This window comes from Camarhynchus parvulus, chromosome 20, assembly GCF_901933205.1.
Source record: "Camarhynchus parvulus chromosome 20, STF_HiC, whole genome shotgun sequence".
Lineage (NCBI taxonomy): Eukaryota > Metazoa > Chordata > Aves > Passeriformes > Thraupidae > Camarhynchus > Camarhynchus parvulus.
In genome coordinates, this window is record NC_044590.1 from 4,573,910 (window position 1) to 4,596,494 (window position 22,585).

The 22,585-nt window shown below is 44.1% G+C and overlaps 2 protein-coding genes across 2 annotated transcripts; one reads left to right on the top strand and one right to left on the bottom strand.

The window, feature by feature from the left end:
• Positions 1-1,676: 1,676 nt before the first annotated feature.
• PSMA7 (proteasome 20S subunit alpha 7) lies at positions 1,677-7,099 on the bottom strand. The gene is made up of 7 exons (XM_030963357.1): positions 6,943-7,099; positions 5,607-5,733; positions 4,659-4,783; positions 3,224-3,346; positions 2,761-2,880; positions 2,167-2,229; positions 1,677-1,911 (listed from the first exon to the last, which is right to left on the bottom strand). The coding sequence occupies exons 1-7, from the start codon at positions 7,036-7,038 to the stop codon at positions 1,819-1,821; spliced, it is 747 nt and encodes a 248-aa protein (XP_030819217.1). The 5' UTR covers positions 7,039-7,099; the 3' UTR covers positions 1,677-1,818.
• Positions 7,100-7,999: 900 nt separating this feature from the next.
• On the top strand, positions 8,000-22,012 carry SS18L1 (SS18L1 subunit of BAF chromatin remodeling complex). Its single transcript, XM_030963202.1, has 11 exons — positions 8,000-8,139; positions 10,707-10,783; positions 11,446-11,530; positions 12,396-12,540; positions 15,089-15,286; positions 16,279-16,443; positions 17,331-17,432; positions 17,845-17,937; positions 18,562-18,681; positions 19,427-19,554; positions 19,766-22,012. The coding sequence occupies exons 1-11, from the start codon at positions 8,071-8,073 to the stop codon at positions 19,790-19,792; spliced, it is 1,209 nt and encodes a 402-aa protein (XP_030819062.1). The 5' UTR covers positions 8,000-8,070; the 3' UTR covers positions 19,793-22,012.
• Positions 22,013-22,585: the final 573 nt, after the last annotated feature.

The following is a 22,585-nucleotide window of genomic DNA, read 5'->3' on the forward strand; positions in this document are numbered from 1 at the left end:
CTGGGACTCAGCCTAATGAGGGTTGTGTTACTCCAGCCTTGCAGAGGGAGCCCTGGGGTTCCCAGGAGCCAGTGCTGCTGCTGCAGGCCCTGGCTCACACCTCTGAGCTGGGCTGTGCTGAAACTGCTCACTCATAACTGCTCTGCCTCTAATTTTGCTGCTGGCAAAGCAGCCACTGTGGCTCTAAGTGGAGATAGAATTGCACTGCCCTGGCAGAGGATGGGAGGAGAAATCCTCACTGCTCCTGTGTAATCACCATTATTCACATGTAGCTGTGCCTTTTCAGTTGAGTGGGATCAATTCCCTTGTTTCCACAGTAAAGCTTCAGATCCCAGGCATAAGCACATCCTGGACACTGCTGCAGTTTGTGTCCCAGCCTCTGAGCCAGGAGCTGGCCTGGGGCCTGGGGGCTGTGCCTCAGCCCCAGGGCTTGTTACCTGTGAGCCCTTCTTCCCCAGGAGCACTGGGAGCTCAGCTGCAGCCCTGTCAGCTTCCCCATGGAAAATTCCCAGTGTGGGAACATTTGTAGTGACTTGAGCAAAAAACCAAGTGCAGCTTTTTTTACTTCAGTGTTCCAGCCCAAGGGCTGATAAATTAACCTGGTGTTGCAGGACCATGCTTCCTCTGGCTCTTGTGGTCTGATGTGGCCCTGAGCAGCAGCAGCACTGCTGCTTCCCTGGCCTTGACTCCTGTGGGATCCTCTGCCCACACTTGGCTGGGCAGCATTTCCCTGTAAACAGCTCCTATTTGGGAGAGCCCAGCACTGCCTGGAGCATCGCTGGAGTCCCTCAGTGTCCTGAGCAGGGGCTTGAGTACAGAGCTGCCCCTTGCAGGCTCCTGGGCCACATTCAACCCTTGCTGTGCCTGCTGCCACCCCAGTCCTGCTCTGACCCTGTCACACCCTCTGGCTGTGCAAGACTGAAGAGTCTTGAACCAAACTTCCCAGGGCAGTTTGGTTCTACCCACTTGGTGGATACAAATGGGGAAACACCTATTCCTACTGCTTCAAGTACTGAGACTTGAGAGCATGAGCTCAGGTGGAGAGGGGCCTGAGGCTCCTCTGAGATGGGGAAACAGCTCAAACCAACTCCTGGGGTAAGAGGTAGAGAAGGAAGCATGTGAGGGCAAATACCAGAGGAGAAAGTGGAGGAGCTACAACTCTGTTGTATGTAGCACTTGCTATAGTTATGGTTTAGCTCCTGGTGCATAAATCCTCCCTGGGAACCACACCAGCAATGTTACTCTGAACCAGGCCATGCACCTCTGCCCTGAGCAAGTGCCTGCAGCAGCACATTCTCATGCTGACCCCCAAAACACAACCTCCCTCTCTGTCCTGTCCTTTAGCAGTACAATACACAACTGCTGTCACAGGCTGCTGCAAGGCAGACCCAGCCTTTTCTCCTTGAAAGGTGCCCATTAGGAAATGAAAACCCCAACTCCATGTTAGTTATGTTGAGACCATAATACAACCCCCAAGACAGCTGCTTAAGGTAAAAAAAAAGGGACGTTCTGAGAGCTGAGACAGTGCAGAAAAGAACCATTAAACAAAGTGAAGTGTCCAGGGAAAAAATGCAAGCAAAGTCTCTGTCCTTTAATGGGTCACTGCTGCTGTTCTGTAGCCAACCAGATCATCCTGGGTAATTAAAATCCAAGGAACAGACAGGTTTTTTTTTAAATAACAGCTTTAAAAAAAAATCAGTAGGTTTATTGTAGATCTCAAGAGAGCACAGTATGAGTAACTGGAATGCCTACATGTCTATACAGAATAACCCATCACTTGAATTAAAAAGAAGCAGCTAAGCGGGTGCATTTCATTCATCATGATGTTTTCTTCTGTTTTTTCTTTTCATTTTCTTCCTTTTCCTTTTCAATTTCAGCCACATACTTCTCAATTTCTTCAGGGTTTAGGATCTAAAACAGAAACATGGGTGACCCTCAGGATACCAATAAACTTAACAGACAGTGAGGGAAGTGACTAGTTCTGCCATGGGAAGAACTGCTGTTTATCTGAAAGCAGGTACCTGCTGCAGACACAACAACATTCCTTGGCCGCTGAGAATAAACTGAAGTATTTGTCAGTGCAAAATGTGAGATTAAGTTCAGGCAGAACAACAAGGACAGTATCAGAGACAGGCTCAAGGGGAGAGAAGCAAACAACAGCCTCACCTTCAGCGGCTGCTCCCGTCTCATGACTGCCAGCTCGATATTCTTCCCACCAGACTGCACCACCTGCATGAGGCACAGGGAAGCTTTAGGAGCCTGGCCAGGAATTCACTCCAACAACCCCCTCAGGTCTCCTTTGAAGGAGAATAGATATGGATGGGGTGTATTTCACTCCTTAGCTCTTAACCTCTCAACAGCAGCAGCACTAACTCTCAAAAGGGTCTTCACAGTGGTGCCCTGGGCAGATGGAGAACACCTCAGCCCCACCACCTGACCTGTGCTATTTTCTGTATCTTAAACTTCAGTTAAAAAATAAAATATTCAGCACGTGCTTTAGCACATCTCTGGTGCATTTGTGTTAACAGCCAGAACTGAAGTCTGTATTCCTCTCCAGAGCTGCTGTGTAAACTATGGAAATTGTTACCCCAAATATTCTGAACCTTGAATTCAATCCAACACCCACAGCCTACAGTAAACAGCTCTCACAGATCCTTTGCAGTATTTCCTTGGGACATCCACAAGTATTTTCCCATATTCACATCTAAGAAGTGAACCTGGACAGTGAAAAGCTACAGAAGAGATGTGAGGCAGCCTCACCTCAAGAAGAGCCTTGATGACAAGTTTAATAGTCAGATCATCCGTTTCAATGGCCTCATCAGTGTAGTTTTTCTCCAGGAACTCACGCACAGATTTGGCACCTCTGCCAATGGCATTAGCCTGGAAACATCAGGGGAAAAAGAAAATTAATGGGAGTTTAGAAAAGATTTCATTTGCAGAGTAAGAAAGAAACACAAAGTTGTACAATTGCATAATCTGTCACACACAAGGACAGTTATCTGGCACAGGTGAGTTGGTTTTGGGGTTTTCTTTGAAAGCAGGACAAGGCTTCCCAAGGAAAGCTGAACTGCAGATGGCCACTCTCAGCACATTTGATCATTAAGGATTTTTGCAGCTGTGAGACAGCACCATCTGGCCAGAGATCTCCTCTACCCCAATCCCACTTTAAAGGAGACATTAACTCACAAATGTTCCATTTCCAGCAGGGACTGCCCCCACTCACCTTCCAGGCATGGTAGGTGCCAGAGGGGTCAGTCTGGTACAGCCGGGGGGTCCCATCGAAGTCGAAGCCCACGATGAGGGCGGAGATCCCGAAGGGCCTGCGGCCGTTGCTCTGCGTGTACCTCTGAGCACAAAGGACACATCTCAGGCACTTCTGAACACATTTCCAGGCTGCAAAGCACACTCTGGAGCAGTTACAACCAGAAGAGCCACAAGAAATGCTTTTAGCTGGCTCTCTCCATTAGTCAGGACTCTGTATCCCATAGAGCCCCTAAGGCAGGCAGGTGAGAGGTGGTTCCTGTCCAAGCCTGTTCCTACACCTGTTTACAGCTTCCAGAAGCACCTCCCCACCTGCTGAGTGGTGGTGAGGCAGCCAGAGCCAGGTCTGCAAGCCCCAGTGTGCCAAAAAATCCCATGAGGACACCTGAAGAGTTTTCACCAATGACTGGCACTGATTCCACAGGAAATCACAGCAGCTCCTGCTGTAAGCAGGTTACACTGGAGCCATGTCACAGCCCTCCTGGGACACTGCTGCCAAAGTCACTGCCATGTCACACACCAGGGGCAGGAGGGCTGACACCCACAGCACCACTGCAGGAGCTGGGCCAGGTGTGTTTGCAGCAGGGTGAGAGAAATGGAGAATGTGCCAGAGAGACAGACACAAATGTGAGATTGGATAAAGGAACCAAGGAAACTCTGGAAGTGGTGCCTTGCTCTGACAGACCAGTGATTATTTCAACAATCACATTATTACCATCACCACTGCTCCAACACATCTGTGCATAAGTAAACTAAATTTTCTTTAATTCTTGCTGGTGGCTGAAAATCAGTTTAATACACTGGCAAATGAGTAATGTTCTCACAGAACACAACTGGGCATATTTTGATGCTGCAATTCATTCTAAATTCATGACTATCAAACACAAAACATATTAAATACTGCACCAATTTGTTCCCCTCTTACCCATCCCTGCAATGGCTTTGCAGGAGTTAAAACCCGCAGGAACCATAAGAAAAGACAGTGACCCAGGCCCACTGTTGTGGGAGTGAGATGAGCAGGGTGCTCCTGATGACATGGCACGTGGAACTGTGCAGGCCTTACAAGCACTAGTGCTTTATCTTGGGGGAAAAAACTCAAATCAAACAGCCCTCAATCATTCTTTTCCATTCCCAATAAACACCCACAATGTGTTTTCTACCAGGTAAGTAGAGTGAGGCCAGAGCACAGACATTTGCACAGTTTGAAGAAGTGTCAGATATTCCATGCTACACAACGTGCGGTTCATGTTACACATGTGACACTCTAGTCCCACCTGGTACACACCTGTTACACACCTAATTGTACATAATGCACAGCACAGGCTAGCACAAGAGCACATAAAACACCTTTGTCAGGTGAGGACACATCCCCAGCAGCTCTGAGCAGCCCCAGGTACCTGTTTGAGGCTGGCAATGTAGCGTGTGATGTACTCCACGGTGACAGGGTCCTCCACAGTGAGCCTGTGGCTCTGACACTCCACCCGAGCTCTGTTTATGACTATCCTGGCATCAGCTGTCAGCCCTGGAACGACAGAGTGGCCTCAGAGTCATCAAAACACCTCAGAACACCAATCTGGCCCTAAAAGGCCCACGGGGTCAGTGTCAACAGCAAGGGAAATTCAAAGCAGAGCTCAAACTCTCAGGTTTGCTGAGCAAGAGCATTTGTTAGGGAGCAGAAAGTCATTAATGCACAAAAATAACTAAAGGATTCAGTTTACAGCTTCCATGTTTGTGAGTTAAGTGACACCTAATTCTGAACCAGGTAACTGAAATACTTCTGACAGCATTCCATATCCCAGCTGATCTGCAGTGCTTGTTCTCACACACATTATTCCTCATGCAGTCCAGATTCATCTGCCCAGCAAACCTCATCTAGTTAATGAGGCTACAGCAGCATGATGTTAGCTGACTAAAGTGTGACCCTTTAAAAAAAAATACTTCAAAAAAATTTAATATTTATTTTACTTTTTAGCTAATGCTGCCATTTTTCACTTACAGCCTTGTTTTTATTAGAGAAATTTTCCTCAAGTTTGTGAACACCCCTGCACATACCCCAGACCCTGGCTAAGGGAGCAAGGCAGGAGAAAGATCTGAGCCTCTCATTCCTGCACACTGAACCTAAACCCTGTTGTTTTAGTCAGTTAAATCAGATCTCCTCTTAAAAATATTATTGACACTGACACTCTATTTCTACCTATTAAAAAAAAAAAGAATAAGCTGCTGTGGAAATACTGTGCTTCCCACAGTTCTCAGCCAGTTACACCCCCAATTTTGTGTTCTCAGATTCCACAAACACACCCAAAGGTGCCCCAATAACTGCCAAAACCCCCGAAGGGACCATGTACCTGCAAAAGCCATGCAGACATTGTCATCCAGGGCACAGATCTTCCTGACAGTTCTCTCATCCTGCAGCTTGGCCACTGACTTCTTCTCCACACCAAGGACAACAATATCCTTCCCTCTTACTCCAACCTTCCAGGCATGAAAAGCAGAAGTAAAAAAGTTAACCCAGGTCCAAAAATCCTGATAGCTGCAGACTTTGCTCAAGTGAGCAGTAACCAAGCACAAACCCCCACACTGTAACCATTACCTCAGCTTGAAGTCAGGATTTTATTTCCCACTCAACCCGGAGGCAGGACTGATGTAACAAAAACGGCAATGCATTTCAGCGTGCAGTTTCACCATCAGTTTACAACAACCTAAATCCCTCCCAAGAGACAGACTCCAGCTCCCCTTACAAACTGTCCTTTCTCCAACAGCACCATCAGTGTTTCCACAGCCACGAACACCCCACTAGTCCAGTGGCACTGCTCAACTCAGAGCCCAAGGCACTGAACATCAGGCCAAGTAACACCTACAGCTGCCAAAATGTTCTGTCTGTAGCTGCTTTAATTCCTAATTCGCACCTTGAATACACCTTTTCCAACATCATGGAGAAAAAAAAAACTCTTGACCCCTCCCTTTCATTCCCACTGTTTCTTACAGGGGGATGGGAATCAGCATGTTCCAAATGTTTCCAAAAACATTAAACTCAAGAAGAGACAAGATGGGTGGCTATATTGCATGGTGTCTCCACTTTCACAGTATTTTCTATTTCTGAAAAAAACGAACTATCTATTTGGGACTAAATCTTGTTATATTCATTCCCATCCCAAAGATGGTAAATTCTGGTTTTGGTAATGGCAATTAAAACATACTACAACTATTAATACAAAAATTATGATTTTTTAAAATTAAAACTTATCGCTAGAACTTATTACAATCACTAATACAACGGTATTTGCAAATTAACACTTTCTTCTTCTCCCCTAAATGAAATAAAACTTTCATTGAGCAAAAGTTTGGGACAGCTGGAAGCCGGGAGAAGCAATGTCCTCCTAAGGGCTTTTACCGACGTGTTCCCAATGCGCTGGGCTCTGCCTCGTGCACAAGCACAGAATATCACAATCTGCAGCACGCAGGGACCAGGAGAGGATCCCTCCAGGCCTGCCACACCGCCGGAGCCGCTCAGGAAGCTCGGGACTCTGGGCAGCCCCACGGACCATGGATCCCCCCAGGGAATCTCCCGCAGCGGCTCCCGCGGCCTCCCGGGCCCGCCAGGCCGGGCGCGCAGCGCGGCCCAGCCCCGCACGGGCTCCCTCCGCCGCCACAGCCCCGCCGGCCCCGCGGCCGCCGACTCACCGCGGTGGAGCCCTTCTTGACCGCCTCCTGCGCGTACTCCACCTGGAAGAGGTGCCCGTCCGGGGAGAAGACGGTGATGGCGCGGTCGTAGCTCATGGCTCCGGCAGAACCCGCACCGTCATCCGGGCGGGCCGGGGGCGGGGCCGCTGCGCTCTGCGCTGCGCGCTTGGCGTACGCACTCGGCTCTGCGCACTTGGCGTACGCACTGTGCGCACGCCGCGCAGCGCCCGGCACGCCCCGCAGCTGGCGCACGCACCGCGCAGGGAATCCAGAGGGGTTTGGGTGGAAGTGACCCGAAAAATCACCCCGTGCCATGGGCAGGGACACCTTCCACTACCCCAGGTTGCTCCAACCCGGCCTGGCACATTTCTAGGCACAGGGCAACCGCAGCTTCTCTGAGCACGCCGTGCCGGGGCCTCGCCGCCCTCGCAGGGAAGATTCTCCTAATATCTAACCCAAACCTTCTCTTTTCCAGTGTGAACCCATTCCCCTTGTCTTGTCACTCCACTCTCTTGTAAACAGCCTTGCCCCATCCTTGCTGTGAGTCCCCTAGAGGTACCGGAGGGCCGCCACCGGGTCACCCCGACGCCAGGCCGCCCAGCCCCGATTCCCCAGCCTTCCCTCGCAGCAGAGTTGCTCCATCCCTGTCCCCGTGTGGCCGTGCTGCCCTGGCCGCTCCCTGTCCCCGCTGTCCCCAGCCGCCCGCAGCGCACTTGGCGTAGCGGCCCCGCGCCGCTCCCCGCGCTGGCGCACTTGGCGTACGCAGTTGGCGTACGCAGTTGGCGCAGCGGGCGGCGCGGCCGAGGCGGCGGGAGCCGGGCGGCCGGGACCGCACCATGTGCGGGCGGCGGGGAGGCGGCGGCGCCTCTGATCCCGTTCCCTCCCCGAACCGGCGCCGCCGCCCCTTCCCCCGCCGCCGCGGGGGCTCAGGAGGGCGCTGCGGGGGCGGTGCCCGGCGGCGCGGGGCGCGGCGCCCGCGGCTGTTCGCGGGGCGCAGATCGTACCATCTGCGGGCGCCCCCCTGCCCGTGCACTGCGGAGAATCCTCGCGCGGCAATAGCAGCCAGATAATAACAATATTATTAGAGCCTGGAACCGATATATTATAGACACATAAAAATCCCCCACCATGTCGGTTGCCTTTGCTTCTGCTCGCCCAAGAGGCAAAGGGGAGGTCACCCAGCAAACTATCCAGAAGGTAAAAGAGCATGCTTTTATACAGACAATTTTAGACATTTATTCTGCCCATGCTCCTGCAGCTGGAGGCTGATTTCTAGGGCGATCAGGAAAACTCGTGAATTTGCGAGGGCTGCAGAGATGGACAGCTGGAGAGAGAGAGGTGGGGGAAGGAGGAGGAGGAGGAGGAGGTGGAACAAAGCAAAGGTGTTCAGATCGCTGCAAAGAGAGCGAGAGAAGGACGTAGGGAATAAAATCGGGATGGCACGTTATCCCTGCTGCTCGCCAAGGGGAAACGCTGCCAAGCATACATTGGGAAACGGCAATAAAATTTGCAAATATGCGATTAATTTATGATGGTATGTCAGCTTCTGGCCCCCAAAGAATTCAACCTAAAAAACCGAATTGAAATAAAATACTGAATTTGCAAGGGTTTTCTTTTGTATCTGGATGCAGAATTTTAATCTCTCAGAAGATAGAGGGAGCACCAGCCACTGGTATTTTTCATAAACTACTATTATTGTTGTGATGTGTTTATTGATGTTTAATGACAAACAAAGGTTTTGAAAGATTTTCTCTGGAGAGGAGATCCCCACATGGGTCTCATGCGGAGGCCAAATCAGAGGGTGCCGAGTTGGGAAGTTATTGTTTGCTATTTCCCAGGACTGGCAGCACAAGCAGACCGTGGCACCCTTCTCCTGCAGAAGGTGACGGTCAGGAGCGACAAGGCTGGAAATGTCAATAAAGAACGTGCTGGTTTTGCTGTCACTGCTGTTTGTCAGGTGCATTTTGCCGTCATTTTGGCCGTTCCCCACGGCTCAGGTGTGGTGGCAGCCAGGTGTGAGCTCTGTGTGGTCCCTTCCCTGACAGTGACCAGGGCAGAAGTGCCGCTGCCAGCACAGCAATTAACCTGTCGCCAGGGGCTGTGCAGCCAAGCCGCGATCTGCTGCCAGTTTATGACTTCTAGGGGACAAAAATCCCCTCGGTGGCAGCGGGTGACAGAGCAGAGCTGAGGGCAGGACAAACTGCCACCAGAGAGCCCAGAGAGATGACTTGCATCTCAGGAGGCTGTTTGGAAACATCCCATTTTGTGGAGCTCTTGCAGCACGTGGTGTTGTGAACCAATTGTTTTAAATACTGAAATGTTTCGGACTTGGTGGATAAGTTTTCCTCTAAGCTCCAAATCAGTTGGAATGATTTCATAATTCAGTTGTTTGTAATTAAACCCACACCCACAGACAAAGGGCAGATACATCTTCTGTTCGATTTTCAAGCCCTTTCCTTTTTGCATATTCATAAACTTCATGGAGCTTCAAAATATTCTTTCTTTAAAAATAGTGAGTGGAACCATTTCCCATCTCAGGTGCATTTGCTGGCAGGTTACTTGGGGACTGTCCATCAGTGTTGGGCTGTTGGCAGTGATCTTCTCTTTGACAAACAGCAATGCTGAGGAAGAGACTTGCAGGCACAGGAGCTGGATGGGATTTATAGTCGAGAGTGGAAATGGAGCAGAGAGAGCAGGAGTAAAAAAACCTCCAAAAGTCCTCATTAAAGTGAGCTTTTGAGAACATATCCAAATTTCAATGAAAAATATTGTTCTTATTTGCATTCATATTATATAAGCAGCTTATTTTTATCTATTAACTCAATAACCTTTCAAAGCTGTTCTTATCTCAGTATCAAATATTCCTAAAATAGATTTCACATGGAGGAAGTCAGAGCTTTTGGCAATAGAGTAGTGCTGGTGCTCCTCTAAAATAGTTCATCAAAGAGCATTTCCAGGGCAGTGAAATTCAGTTCTGAACCTGAATCTTCTTTCCTCAAGAGTTCTCCTGCACTGATGACACAGTGGTTCAAAAGCTCAATCTTGCAAGCACTTGATAGCAGTGGTACCTGCAAGCTCTATTATGCCAGAGGCAAATCTAAATTTCTATATTATTTTTTTTATTCATTCACCTGGAGAAAGTGTGCTGCATTCACAAGAAATCTGGGGGAAGGGGACAAACTAATGTATCTGAAATTTCAGAACAAATCAAAGGGTATTTTAAGCTTTTAATCATTTTATAAGCTCATTAAATAAAAGTAAGGACATATTGGGATATAATTCTCTTGAACATGGTTTCAGTAGCTGCAATGATGCAAATTTTAGACTTCATCAGGTTCAGCTATCAGCATGCTCTAGTCCTGTGCAGGTTTAATTGTTTGAAAGTTTGTTTCCTATTTAAAAGTGGACATGTTAGTAATACCTGACGTTTTGGAAAGGGTTGGGTGATACTTTGGGGTGAGGCAGAGATAACTCACAGTGAAAGTGTTTTCCTTCTTCAATATCAGAATTTATCTGCAATTTAAGGAACAAGCTAAGTGCATGAATTCTTCTTTATGGGTATTTCAAGTAACACTTTAAAGATAACTCTTTATAAGTGAATCAACCTTGTGGCTCAATAAAGTCACATGGAGGTAATTTACAACAGCCAAAGCAACAAAACTGCACAAAACATCCAGTGCCAAGGAGGGTGGAGAATCACAAAAATACAGGACTTTTATACAACTCTCATAGTAACATGTTCTGGTCCTATTTCTTTTATGCAGATGCTAGATGAAAATCACCACCTAATACAATGTATTATGGATTATCAGAGCAAGGGGAAAACTGCAGAATGTACTCAGTGAGTATGACAAACTGGGGAGTTTGTTAGAAATGTTTCCTGAAGTCTGACTCTTCCCTTTGCTCAGTGGCACAGCTGTTGGTTTGCTCTTGGAAACACTCCTGTTCCTTTCTAGGAGCTTTTCCAGTTCATGGAGAACTGTGAAGAAGCATGAATGGTTCTGGTGGTGCTTACTTGAGTAAACACTCCAGTTAGAGCACTCTTGAAAAAAAATCATGTTCTTCTCAGCTTGCTGGCAGGGAAAACAGGCTTTGGGCTTTGGAGTTGTGGAATTTCATTCCTATCAGGGCCCTTGTTAGACAGAGAAGGGAGAAGTGTCTGATTGTTGGAGCAGCTGACTGGGTGTCAGTCCTCAAAGATGGAGGTTCCAGCTGCACAGTTCAAAGTGCTTTCAAATGAGAGTGTATTTTGTCTCTCTCTTCCCCCAAGTTTATCCTTTTGAAGTTTATCCTTTTATAAAAGAGGTGTTGAGCACATTGATCCCTGATGGGAAATATGACAGCACAGACACAGGTCATTGCTACTGCTATTTATTAGGGCAGATTAAAAATGGGTTAAGGTAATTTTATTAACCATTTGTAAAGAGGGAAAAAAAAGAGAAAGACTTGGAATTTTGTGTATTGTTAACCCTTTCCAAATGAGCTTTACTCCTTGTTCTGTAGATACCAACAAATCTTGCACAGAAACCTGGTTTACTTGGCAACAATAGCAGACTCTAACCAGAATATGCAGTCCTTGCTTCCTGCTGTAAGTACCAGTACAATTACTGTAACTAATAATTAGTTATTAGTATAACTAATATCATAGTTATTTCCCTCAGATACATTAGCTATGCCAGGGGGAAATGTTCTTTGATCCTGTCACTGATCCCTATAAATGAATTGGTTTTTAGTGTTTTTCCAGCTGAAAGTTTTGAAGTGGCCAAGTAGACCACCAATCAAAAGTTACTTTTACTGTGTTTAAATTAGACACAAATGTTAAATTAACACAGATGTTCTTTGGGACATTTGTGTTAATCTCTGTCCCATAACTCAAGGGTTATGATGCAGTGGTGCAGATCGGAACAGCTCCATTTTTTCCAGATTCAATATTCTTACCTGTTCTTATTCTGTTCTTTACTTGGGGAAAAAAAATGCTGCTGATTTGCATCAAAAATCTAATTCAACACTCAGGCATCGGTTTGTCTCTACACATGTTGTTATTCTTGCTCAGTGGATTGATTTGGGAAGTACCACACATAACACAAGGTGCAGCATAGCTTGGCAAAGGTCAATCTGTCACCACGCTCCTGTGTTGTCTTTGCTAATGCATTCCCCACAGTGGTTGTGTTTGGAAATCCATGAGTGCAGGGGAACGAGCACAGAAGCCACACTCTGTGACAAACACAATCATTTCAAGCCCTTCACTGTGCTGCTGCCTGTCAGCTGCTCTGTCATGCTCAATGTCATTCACACAGAGGAGTCAAACCGAGAAAGATTCACCCAAAAATCAAAGCAAACACGTATTTAACCGAGGCAGTTTTTAGTCTTAGTCAGGCTAATTTGGGGGGCTGCTATTTTTCTAATTCAAAACCTAACCAAAATTTTGCTTTTTCCTCCTTGTTGTTTCGCAGCCACCAACGCAAAACATAAACTTGGGCCCGGGAGGGATGAGTCAGAGCGCCTCCAACCAATCCCTCCACTCGCAGAGCAATCTCAGCGATGCCATCGGGACCGGCCTCCCTCCCTCCTCCCTCATGCAGAGTCAGATTAGCAATGGTGAGCTCTGGTCCCCTTTGTGCTGCTTTGCTGTTGCCTGGCAACAAAATCATTAATGCAGAATATACTTAGAGAGCTGGAAAAGACCTCTCCTAACTCACCTTTCAGGCATATGGGGATTTCAGGCACATGCTGAAATCACCACAAAATGGCTACAGGCAGGAATGGTGCTGGTTTCTGCAGAGTGCTTTGTGTTTCTGCAGAAGAAATCAAAGATTTTTTTTTTAAATGCATGATGAAAATCATCGAGTAAAGATGCATCCAAGTTTTTAGTAAGAAAAATTATATGTTGCAGTATTTTTGTCATGGAAGTGGCGGGGCTGGCAGGGTAAAATGGAATTGCTTGCATGACTAACCACACAACCAAGCCTTCAGACTGCAAAGACCTTCCAGGATACATTTCTCCTTACAAATCATTTGGTGTTGCACCAGTCTTTGTCCTCTACAGAAGCTTGCAGAGGTTGTACTACACAGTCAAAGAATTTGCACAGACATTTCATATTAATAAGATAATATAATCTGTTTGGTTTTGTTCATGCAACTAAGCTAATTAAAAAACAATTTTTGATATGTGCATTTTATATTATGAATAATCTGTTTATTTTGTAGATCACAGTTATTCAGTCAGTTGTTTCTGTGGGTGTCTCCCAGAGTAACAGAGAGCAAAACCAGTTTCTATAAATAGAAATATCTGATTGTAAAATCACAGACCTTGGCCAGGGGACTCAAGAGCAGACACAAGCCATGAAATTACTTCTGAGTTTTTGAAAATCCCTTTGTGGTCAAGCCTATTGTACCTTTTACACAATTGGATAAGGGACCTGTAAAGTGAACTTACTAAATTTTTCAGGGCCTTTGTTTTGAAAGATTTAATACTGAGTATGAGTAATATATTAACTCAGTCAAAACATTGTTTTGTGTTATTAAGAATAGGCATTTTCAGTGCTACTGTTGTTGGTTTTCTGATTTGCTCCCCAGCCTCCTCCAGATCTCTGGAGTAATTTTCTGCTGATTGAAAGAACCAGGCTGGAAGTCCTCAGGACTGGACTCATCCACATATTTTCCCTTACAATCACAAATTAGCCAAACTTTTTTTTATTATTTTCAAGAGGGCCAAGAATCTCTAATTTTTCCCATGCAAATAAGGCAAGGTTTACCAACACTTGCTTCACTCCACCTCTCACTCAAGGCAGCTCTATCTCCATTCACACACTGTGTGACCTTGTGTTGCACCAGGATCAGCTTTACTACTTAAACAAACCAGAGCAAAACACAGAGATAATTTTCTCTAGCAGTGTTTTGACCCAGCTCCACTGATTTCAGGAGAGCTGGCTCTCTTTATCTTTTGCTGAAACTACTGCTTGCATCTCTTCATCAGAGGAAAATATCATAATTTACAGCAAATGTTCTAATTTTGATGTCTGTGAGAACCATTAAGGTTAATTAATGAGGTTTGTACTAAATGAGTTAGATGTTTTTCAGAGGCTGGAGATACACTTAATAACCCTGAATTAAAATATCATTATTTAAACATTGCAACATAATTCTGCCTCTTCTAAGGATTCTGTATTCTACCTAAATTAATTGAGATTGACAACAATATGGCTGAGTTTAGATAGACAACAATATGTACCATCACAACTTGGATAGTAACAATATACACTGAAAACAACTTTGTAAAACTCATTCACAAAACTATTTCCAGCAATAAACAACATATAAGAACCCCATTTCCCCCAATATTAGCTACCCAACTGCAACAGAATTCTGAAAAATAAGCACACTGCCAGGTAAGCAGGATGATACAAACTCAGGATGTATCTGGAGCAGTCTGATGATTACATCCTGATGTTGGAAAGGGAGTAACAACTGGGATTGTAATGGTGAATTGGAGAATTTATCTTCTTCTGAGGTACTTTTAGTCAAACTTCAGGAAAGGGAGAGATAGGGTTGTTCTCTGAGCAGAGGCTGCATTGGAAGCCCCAGCTAAGAAGATGAGCTGGTTATAGAGGAACTATATAGTTATAGATATAGTTCTATATACTAGTTATATATTGTTATACCCACTACATAGGAATAATGCCTGTAGCAATGTGCAGAGTGTCTGTCAGCCACTGCTGTGCCTTCCTGTTACCACCACCTGTGTGAAGGGGGAAAAGGAATCAACTGCAGGACAAGAGGCGGGAAAGGACAAATTTCCAAAGGCTGGGATGTTCCCAGAGTCCATGTATTTTCTGAAGTACCTGAAATTGTTTAATTCTGCTGCCTGCAAGGAAATGGTTGTAGGTCATTGCTGCTGGTTTTGTTCTTCCCATCTGCAATCCTGTACAGCCTGGATTTGGCTGCCAGGAAGAGGAGGTTTGCTCTAACTGTGCAGCAGGCACATTTAATTTGTCTGTACATAACAGGGAGTGTTAATAATGAGGACTTTTGTTTTTTTTGTTTTGCCTTATCATAAGGTATTTCAGAAAGCCTGCAAGGCCTCATGCTCGCTGTGCTTTGCCAATAATAGCTGAGATTTTCCTGTTGCTCTCTCTAATTTTTGTAGGTCCTAACCACGTGTCTATGCAGCAGTCGGGCCAGAACACCATGCCCACGACCTCTCTGAGCATGACTGTCAGCAGCCATGGCACTGGCCCTGGCTACAGCCACACAGTGCCTGCGTCTCAGAACGTGCCAATGCAAGGCCAGGGCTCCATCGGCAATTACGTCTCTCGAACAAACATCAACATGCAGTCCAACCCAGGTAACTCCCTCCTCCTGGGCCACCCTGGCTTTCCTCTGACCTCAGAGGGTTTGCCACACTTGATTTTGTTCTGTAAATATTTCCTGTAAACAGCTACAAATGTACCTGAGGAACAGAGAGCTTTCAGACATCTCTGAATTTCCAGGTGTCAGGTGCCTGTGTAATTCAGAGCAGTTTCAGACTTGCTGTAACTTAGGCTGATTCGCCATGGTTAGGGCTGAGCTGGGGAAAAGAGAGTTAGGCAGAGGTGCAGCAGCATTGTCTGATAGCCCTGGCAGCAAATCCTACAGCCATGGGAGGGACCTGAGCAGCACCTTTACCCAAGCACAAAGAACCTGCCAGGGTATAACACATTCACTGTTTGTACATTACTAGCCCATTTTGTTATTTTATTGGTACTTCACATTGTTTGCAGGGCATTAAGAGACTAGCAGACAACTCAATCTCTTAATTAAAAAAAAAAAGTTTGCTAGTTAAATCACATTGAATGGGATGTCTGATGCTTTAGAATTCTTTACAGCAGCATGAAATTTAGGAATCAAATAAATCCTAGAATATCAGTTTACTTAAACTCTATAATCATCAGGTGTATGAGAAGATGGAAGCACAAGAAAGAATATATTAGAAAAGAAATGCAGCAATGAAATAGTCAGGAAGTAGACAGGAACAAACATAATTTCTTGTCTCTTCCTTTAACCCTACTGCAATAAGGTTTACATTCTTTTAAGTAAGCTAATAATAATCAAGGGCTGGGTGTATTTTTACATATCTGCTGAAGCAAATGGCAAGAACTGACCATGTAATAAGATCCCTTCTGGTTTCCAGTGCAGAAGAGTAAATAAATCCAGTAGGACTACATCTCCCCCTGTAGAAAATTCACAGAATTATCAGGATGCATGTTAGCTGAAGGTTTTAGCTTGATTCTAAAGAGACTAGGAGAGAACTGCCCCGTGTTCATCTTTGGAAAACAGTCTTTTCTATGTCCATTGTAGTCTCCATGATGCACCAGCAAGCAGCAACATCACATTACAACTCAGCACAAGGAGGGAGCCAGCACTACCAGGGACAATCCTCCATTGCCATGATGAGCCAGAGCAACCAAGGCAACAGCATGATGGGGCAGCGACCCATGGGCCCTTACAGAGCTTCACAGCAAGGTAAAACTGCTATCAGATTATTGATAGAACTCTCATTAGACTGATGTCTGTCCTGTGGGGTACATAAGTCACCAAAATTTCTAAGTCACATTTACAAACAGAGAATCCCACCCAAGAGCACAGGAAATCTGAATGGTGCAAGTATCATGACAATGAGATGAACTTGAATCTATTTTCGAGATTCATCTATTTAATTATTTTGGGTGTTTAGAAAAATAATTCTGTCTAAAAGGGATCATAAATCTCTAAAGAAAAGATAAACAATTTGATATACAGTTCATTCAAGGCACTGGGAATCTATTCAATTCTTTCTCATGGTGTTGGATCAGCCCTAATATGGCACAGTTAGCAAGGAACACATTTCTGGAAAGAAGATACAGTTTGCCAGCAATTAGAATGAAAAATTAGGCTAAGGAAATGAAAACACCAGAGGATAACTACCATGCTCTAAGACCTCCCTGGATAAAGTTCTAAGAGGTAATAAAGCTGCTAGACTGATTTGAAAAGAAACTGAATTTTGCTAAGAAACAAATTAATGTATTAATGAAAATATATTTAATTCTGACTGTGCTCTTGAGCATAGAATCCATTCCTGTGCTTTCTTATAACTCAGATTAGTAGATGAAATGCAGCCCTTACTTTCGGTATTGCTGCCAAAGTGATTGTAGGATGTGTTACTGACTGTTGTGTGATTTCAATTTCGACCATCTTTATCTGAGAATACAAATTTATTTCCTTTTTCTAGTGAGAAAAACATCTTTATAACTGCTCCCAATTGTTTGCTTTTCCAGACATAAACTTTGTTTTCTTAAAAAAAAATATTAGATAAGAGAAACGCATCCCTTAGGAGTGCACAGGCTCAGTCTGCCTTGTCTTGTGCCTTGCAGGTTCCTCGCAGCAGTACATGGGTCAGGAAGAATATTACAGTGAGCAGTACAGTCATGGCCAAGGCTCATCAGAACCTATGAATCAGCAATACTATCCAGATGGTAATTCCTCTGAGCTGGGCTCACTGTGATACTGCTGAAGTGCAGAGCACCACGACTGCCACGTCCAAGGACATGGCAAACCTATTGTGCTTCATTTCCAGTTTCAATGCTGGAAAATTAGAATTCCGGGGGATGGGAGCCTGGTACAAAACATGCACATCAGTGCACCCTGCTATATAAACTGCTCCAAGAAGAGCCCAAAGCCCAGTTTGGATTAGTAAACACAAGAGTTCTATCCATTGGTATGACTTTCCTTGCCTTGTATTCGATATTCTCCCTAAAGGGTCTGTATTTGCTCTTAGCCTCAACTTGATGCATAAGCAGCTTCATCAAATATATTAAATATACATTCAACACTGTGTCTGTGGTCCCTTTAAGAATATATCTGACACATCTTTGTGACTCCTTGCAGGACATGGTGATTATGCCTATCAGCAGTCATCCTATACTGAACAGAGCTACGACCGGTCCTTTGACGACTCTACACAACACTACTATGAAGGAGGTAGGAAAACACAGCAAAATCTTAACTGTAAATCCAATATATTATTTAGATATCTGAACTCTAAATTAACTGGTACTATTAACTGAATTATGATGAGGCAAGGTGGCATTTAGGAGAAGCAATGTCTTCTATAGAGCCTCTGTTCATTTTGTTGTTTCAGGATACAGCAAATGGAATTTCCTTCACAGGTATTTGAAAAAAAATACCAGTAACAACTAGATAAGTGGTCTTTCTGGGATATATGAATAAACATCATTATCTAGAAGAAAATAAAATGAGAGGGCTTCTTGAGAAAGAAGCTATTTACTCTGGCAGACTTATCTTTGTGACTTTTTCTTCTGAAGCCCTTCTGGGATAAAAAAATTACTTTGGGAAACAGGTTGTTTGTTTGTTTCTTTGTTTAGTGATGTGTATAAATAAGTAACTCTCCTATTCAAAAGAATTAAAAATCACTGGAGAAATAAACATCTTGCTTGGCAAAATCCAATCATCTGTTTCTAAGAAAAGTATTGGTGTGAGTTCTAGACCAAGGCTCCTTACGCCTTTGTTTTCCTTATTGTCCACATGTACAGTGAAATACCTGCCTCATCTTTGACCAAACAATTCCAATATTTCTCTCTCCAGGAAATTCTCAGTACAGCCAACAGCAGGCAGGATACCAACAGGGAGCTGCACAACAGCAAACATATTCCCAGCAGCAATACCCAAATCAACAGAGTTACCCAGGACAACAGCAAGGATATGGTAAGAAAACTTTCAGTGGCTGGCCAAGTATTTGCAGTGTTTCACCCTGATGCCTCCATTCCTAAACTAAAATAGGCTGTAAACTATTTCCTTGATTAACCTTGGATTAACAATGTACCAAAATTAGCCCAAGATCTAGTAAAGGAATTCTGGGCAGTAACATACATAAGTATAGCACTGCATTCCATCCTGAATCCCTCTCTCTTTAGATATTAGAAATTAGAAAATACACATTTTCTTCATGTTGACTTTGTGTTAAACATCATCAGGAGGTCATTGCCTGGGTTCCCAGGCCTCCTACACACCTAATCCTTCTGAACTGACATGAAAAAGAACATCAGCAGTCCAGAGAATCACTCCTCTGTTGCTTATGGTGGCACAGCCAGATTAGAGAGGAATTTAAACATGCAGTTGTTACTAAAATAAAGGCCAGGTAGTTTGCAGAGAGGTCATAACTGAGCTGTGCCAATACAGATTTCAGAGAGGCTTCACTTAGAAGTATTATGACATTTTTTGAGCAAAGTTTAAAATCTGAAGTTTACACTGCTGCAGCTACATCATTACTAGTATTACACCTCCTAGTGTAAACCTACAGGGGAGGTCTGGGCAGAATTTACTCACAGTTCTTACTCACAGAGTAAGTTAGTTAGCATCATATTTTAGATTGTGTTAACTCTTAAAAACTCCAGCAAATCAAGCCTGTAATGGATTTTACTGCCTGTAATGGATTTTACTGTCTTCTCAGGTCCTGCACAAGGAGCCTCTTCACAGTATTCCAGCTACCAACAGGGACAGGGGCAGCAATATGGAAGTTACAGAGCTTCCCAAACAGGCCCATCCGCTCAGCAACAGAGGCCTTATGGCTATGAGCAGGTAAATTGTCTAAATCTCTGCTCTGAAAGAGCAGATCTGGCTGTTAGCTCTGTCTATAAATCTATCTGATAATTTGGGGCAGGTATATGGGTGATACTTCAGTAGGTCTTGTAAAATTCACAGACCAAAAGAAATTGCCTAACTTGCAGCAAGCCTCCAATATATTATCCTTCAACATTTCTATTTCTTCTTTTTTTTTTTTTTTTTACAGGGACAATATGGAAATTACCAGCAATAAAAGAATACAGTGCTGTGTCAGATTCCTTTCAATAGTATCTCAATCTTTTGAACTGGATGTACAGGCAGTTTTGATTAATTGTAATATGTTGGTTACCCCTTAGCACAAAGCAGCGTCTGTATGTGAACAGTGTTCATTTCATGCTGGATATGAAGCAGTGCACTACTGATAACAAGACAATGCTTTAATGGTTTGATATTTGGTGCTGTGTATAGTACTGTATGTTGATACAACACAGAAGTTTTCCATTTTACCCTCTCTTGTCCCATTCTTGATGTTTCTGAATAGCTTTAGGATCATTAGATCACAGTTGTGCCCCGTTCTGGAAAACAGCCAGGTTGTTCTGCAGTCTGGCCCAATGCAAAGCCCATCAGTCACATCTCAGTCCAGGGAAGTTCCCTGTGGTAAGTTATTGATCTTTTTTTAACTGGATGCATTGAAGATTACCTGCCAGCCTCCAAAATCCATGGCTCTTCAGTTTACTTCTACAGAACAAGGGGATGGATACATTCCTTATAAAATGTCAGTTCTATGCTATATGACAAAAAAACCCTGCAACTTCTGTAATACCTACCTACCCACCCAAATCCTATAATTCAGTAACCTGCATAAGTCCACATTTCTGTTGTGAAAGATACAGAAAGAGGATCCAAACCTATGATCATAGAAATGTTAATAAATAGAGGCACCTTTTATGTGTCCATGTAAACAAAGATATTTCTGTCGTGGGAAGAAAACCAGAAGGGAGCTCTGAGACCTGCAGTGTCAGCCTGCTCAACATCAATATTGCTTCATATCGTGCTTAGCTGAGAAAAACACCTGGCAGAAGTCTCACCTTGAATATCCTACTCCAAATTTTATAACTTGCATATACATTTTTGTGCCAAATTTTGCAAGCAGGTGGCTGGCATCCTTCTTTATTCTGATTCTTGTGCTGTCCTTGCTCAGATTCCCCAGCAAGCATAACCATAAATATTGTCAAATTTGGTGGTCTGTTGTTCTCACAGCTCATCATCACTTTTATTTTCCTATTGTAGCTTGACAGAAAAATAGTTCAGAGGTAAAAGGAAAAAATGCATTTTTATTGCAGACAAGCAATTAAATTCAGCTTTAATTGTGAGACACTATTATGCATATAGAGAGAGGAGCTATTAATGGGGTCAACCAGTGAGAGAATACCAATAGAGGGAGAATTTAGAGAGAAAAACTAGCGGTATGTAAAGATCAGTATGAACAATGTAAGTCTCTTCTATTCAGTTTTATATGTTCTTATAAAATCTTGGGGGGGTGAAAAAAAGGGTGCTTTTAAAGTGCTTATATAAGTGTTAAACAAAATACGGTGTCCAAATTTCTCTGAAGCAAAAAGCTGGGGTGGCTGTGTGACCCACAAACATTTTTTGATATGAGATTAACTGCAAATTTACAAAAGTAAATACACTGTGTAGGATTTTCTCCTTTTCTTTGTCTGACTGGTGTTATTTATGAGATTTCAAGTACTTTATATTTTGAAAAACAAAGACCGCAAGGAAAACACATCTCTTGATTCATTACTTTTTTTTTTCCTTGGAAGAAAATCTTTAACTGGACAACTAGGGAGTTTACTGTTAAATGTTGTCCAAGCACTGTCCTTCCTATGTTAATAATTCCAACTACTGGTAAAATAGAAGACTTTTTTTTTTTAGTCAGTCCTCATTTCTCTCATCTTTCCTGCTGGTGTTTTCATACAAATAAGTACTCTCAAATAGCAAGGAACAGAAAGGAAGTAAGATTGTTTTCTTTATAATAATTACTATTACAGGTAGCCAGAAGAATGCAATATTGCTCTTTGCCAATTTGGGAATACGTCTTTTATGTGGTTTTTGAAAGTGCTGAAATGCTTTTGAGAGAATATGAACAACACTTAAACTGAAACAGCAACATTACATCAATCTGAAATGTCTTACATTAAGAACTTCGTGAATGTTGTGTATATAATGTATTTGAAAGAGCACTTTGAAAATAGTTTGTACATTTATTTCCTAATTTATACATGATTTTTGGTGTTAATATTTCTAATTGTTAATAACAAAACATTTATTTAATGTGTCATCCATTTTTATGTATTAATGTGGAAACAAAGTGATGCCAGCATTTTGACTTCTTCCATGAATTGTATCATTTTCTGTTTTGTAATACAGAATGCTTGAAAATGGTTTAGTTTAAATATTATCTGAAAGTGGATTTGGTGGTACTTTCCTTGTGGCAGATGGAATGGGTAGCACAGGTTGCCCTTTCCTTGGGGGTGCTGATGGTGAGAGCTGGCCATGCCTCAGCCCAGAAATCCCCGGGGGCTGGGCAGCAAGGGAGGGAGAATTCTGCTCCTCCATGAAGGCATGGACCTGCTGGAGAGGGCCCAGAGGACCAAACTGATCAGAGGGATGGAGCAGCTCTGCCATGAGGAAGGGCTGAGAGAATCGCGATTGCTCAGCCTGCTTGGGGGAACTTTGGGGTACCTTCATTGCAGCCTTCCCGTGCCTGGAGGGAGCTGTGAGAAAGACGGAAAGAGACCATTTACAAAGGCCTGGAGTGACAAGATAAGGGGAAATGGCTTCAAGCTGGCAGAGGGCAGGGTTAGATGGGGTATGAGGAGGATGCTCGGTACTTCGAGGGGCGGGAGGGTGCCCAGAGAAGCTTTGGCTGCTCCAGCCCTGGAAGCGCTCAAGGCCGGGCTGGACAGGGCTTGGTGCAAGCTGGGATAGTGGAAGGGGGAAGGAGATGATCTTTAAAGACCCTTCCAACCCATGCCATTCTGGA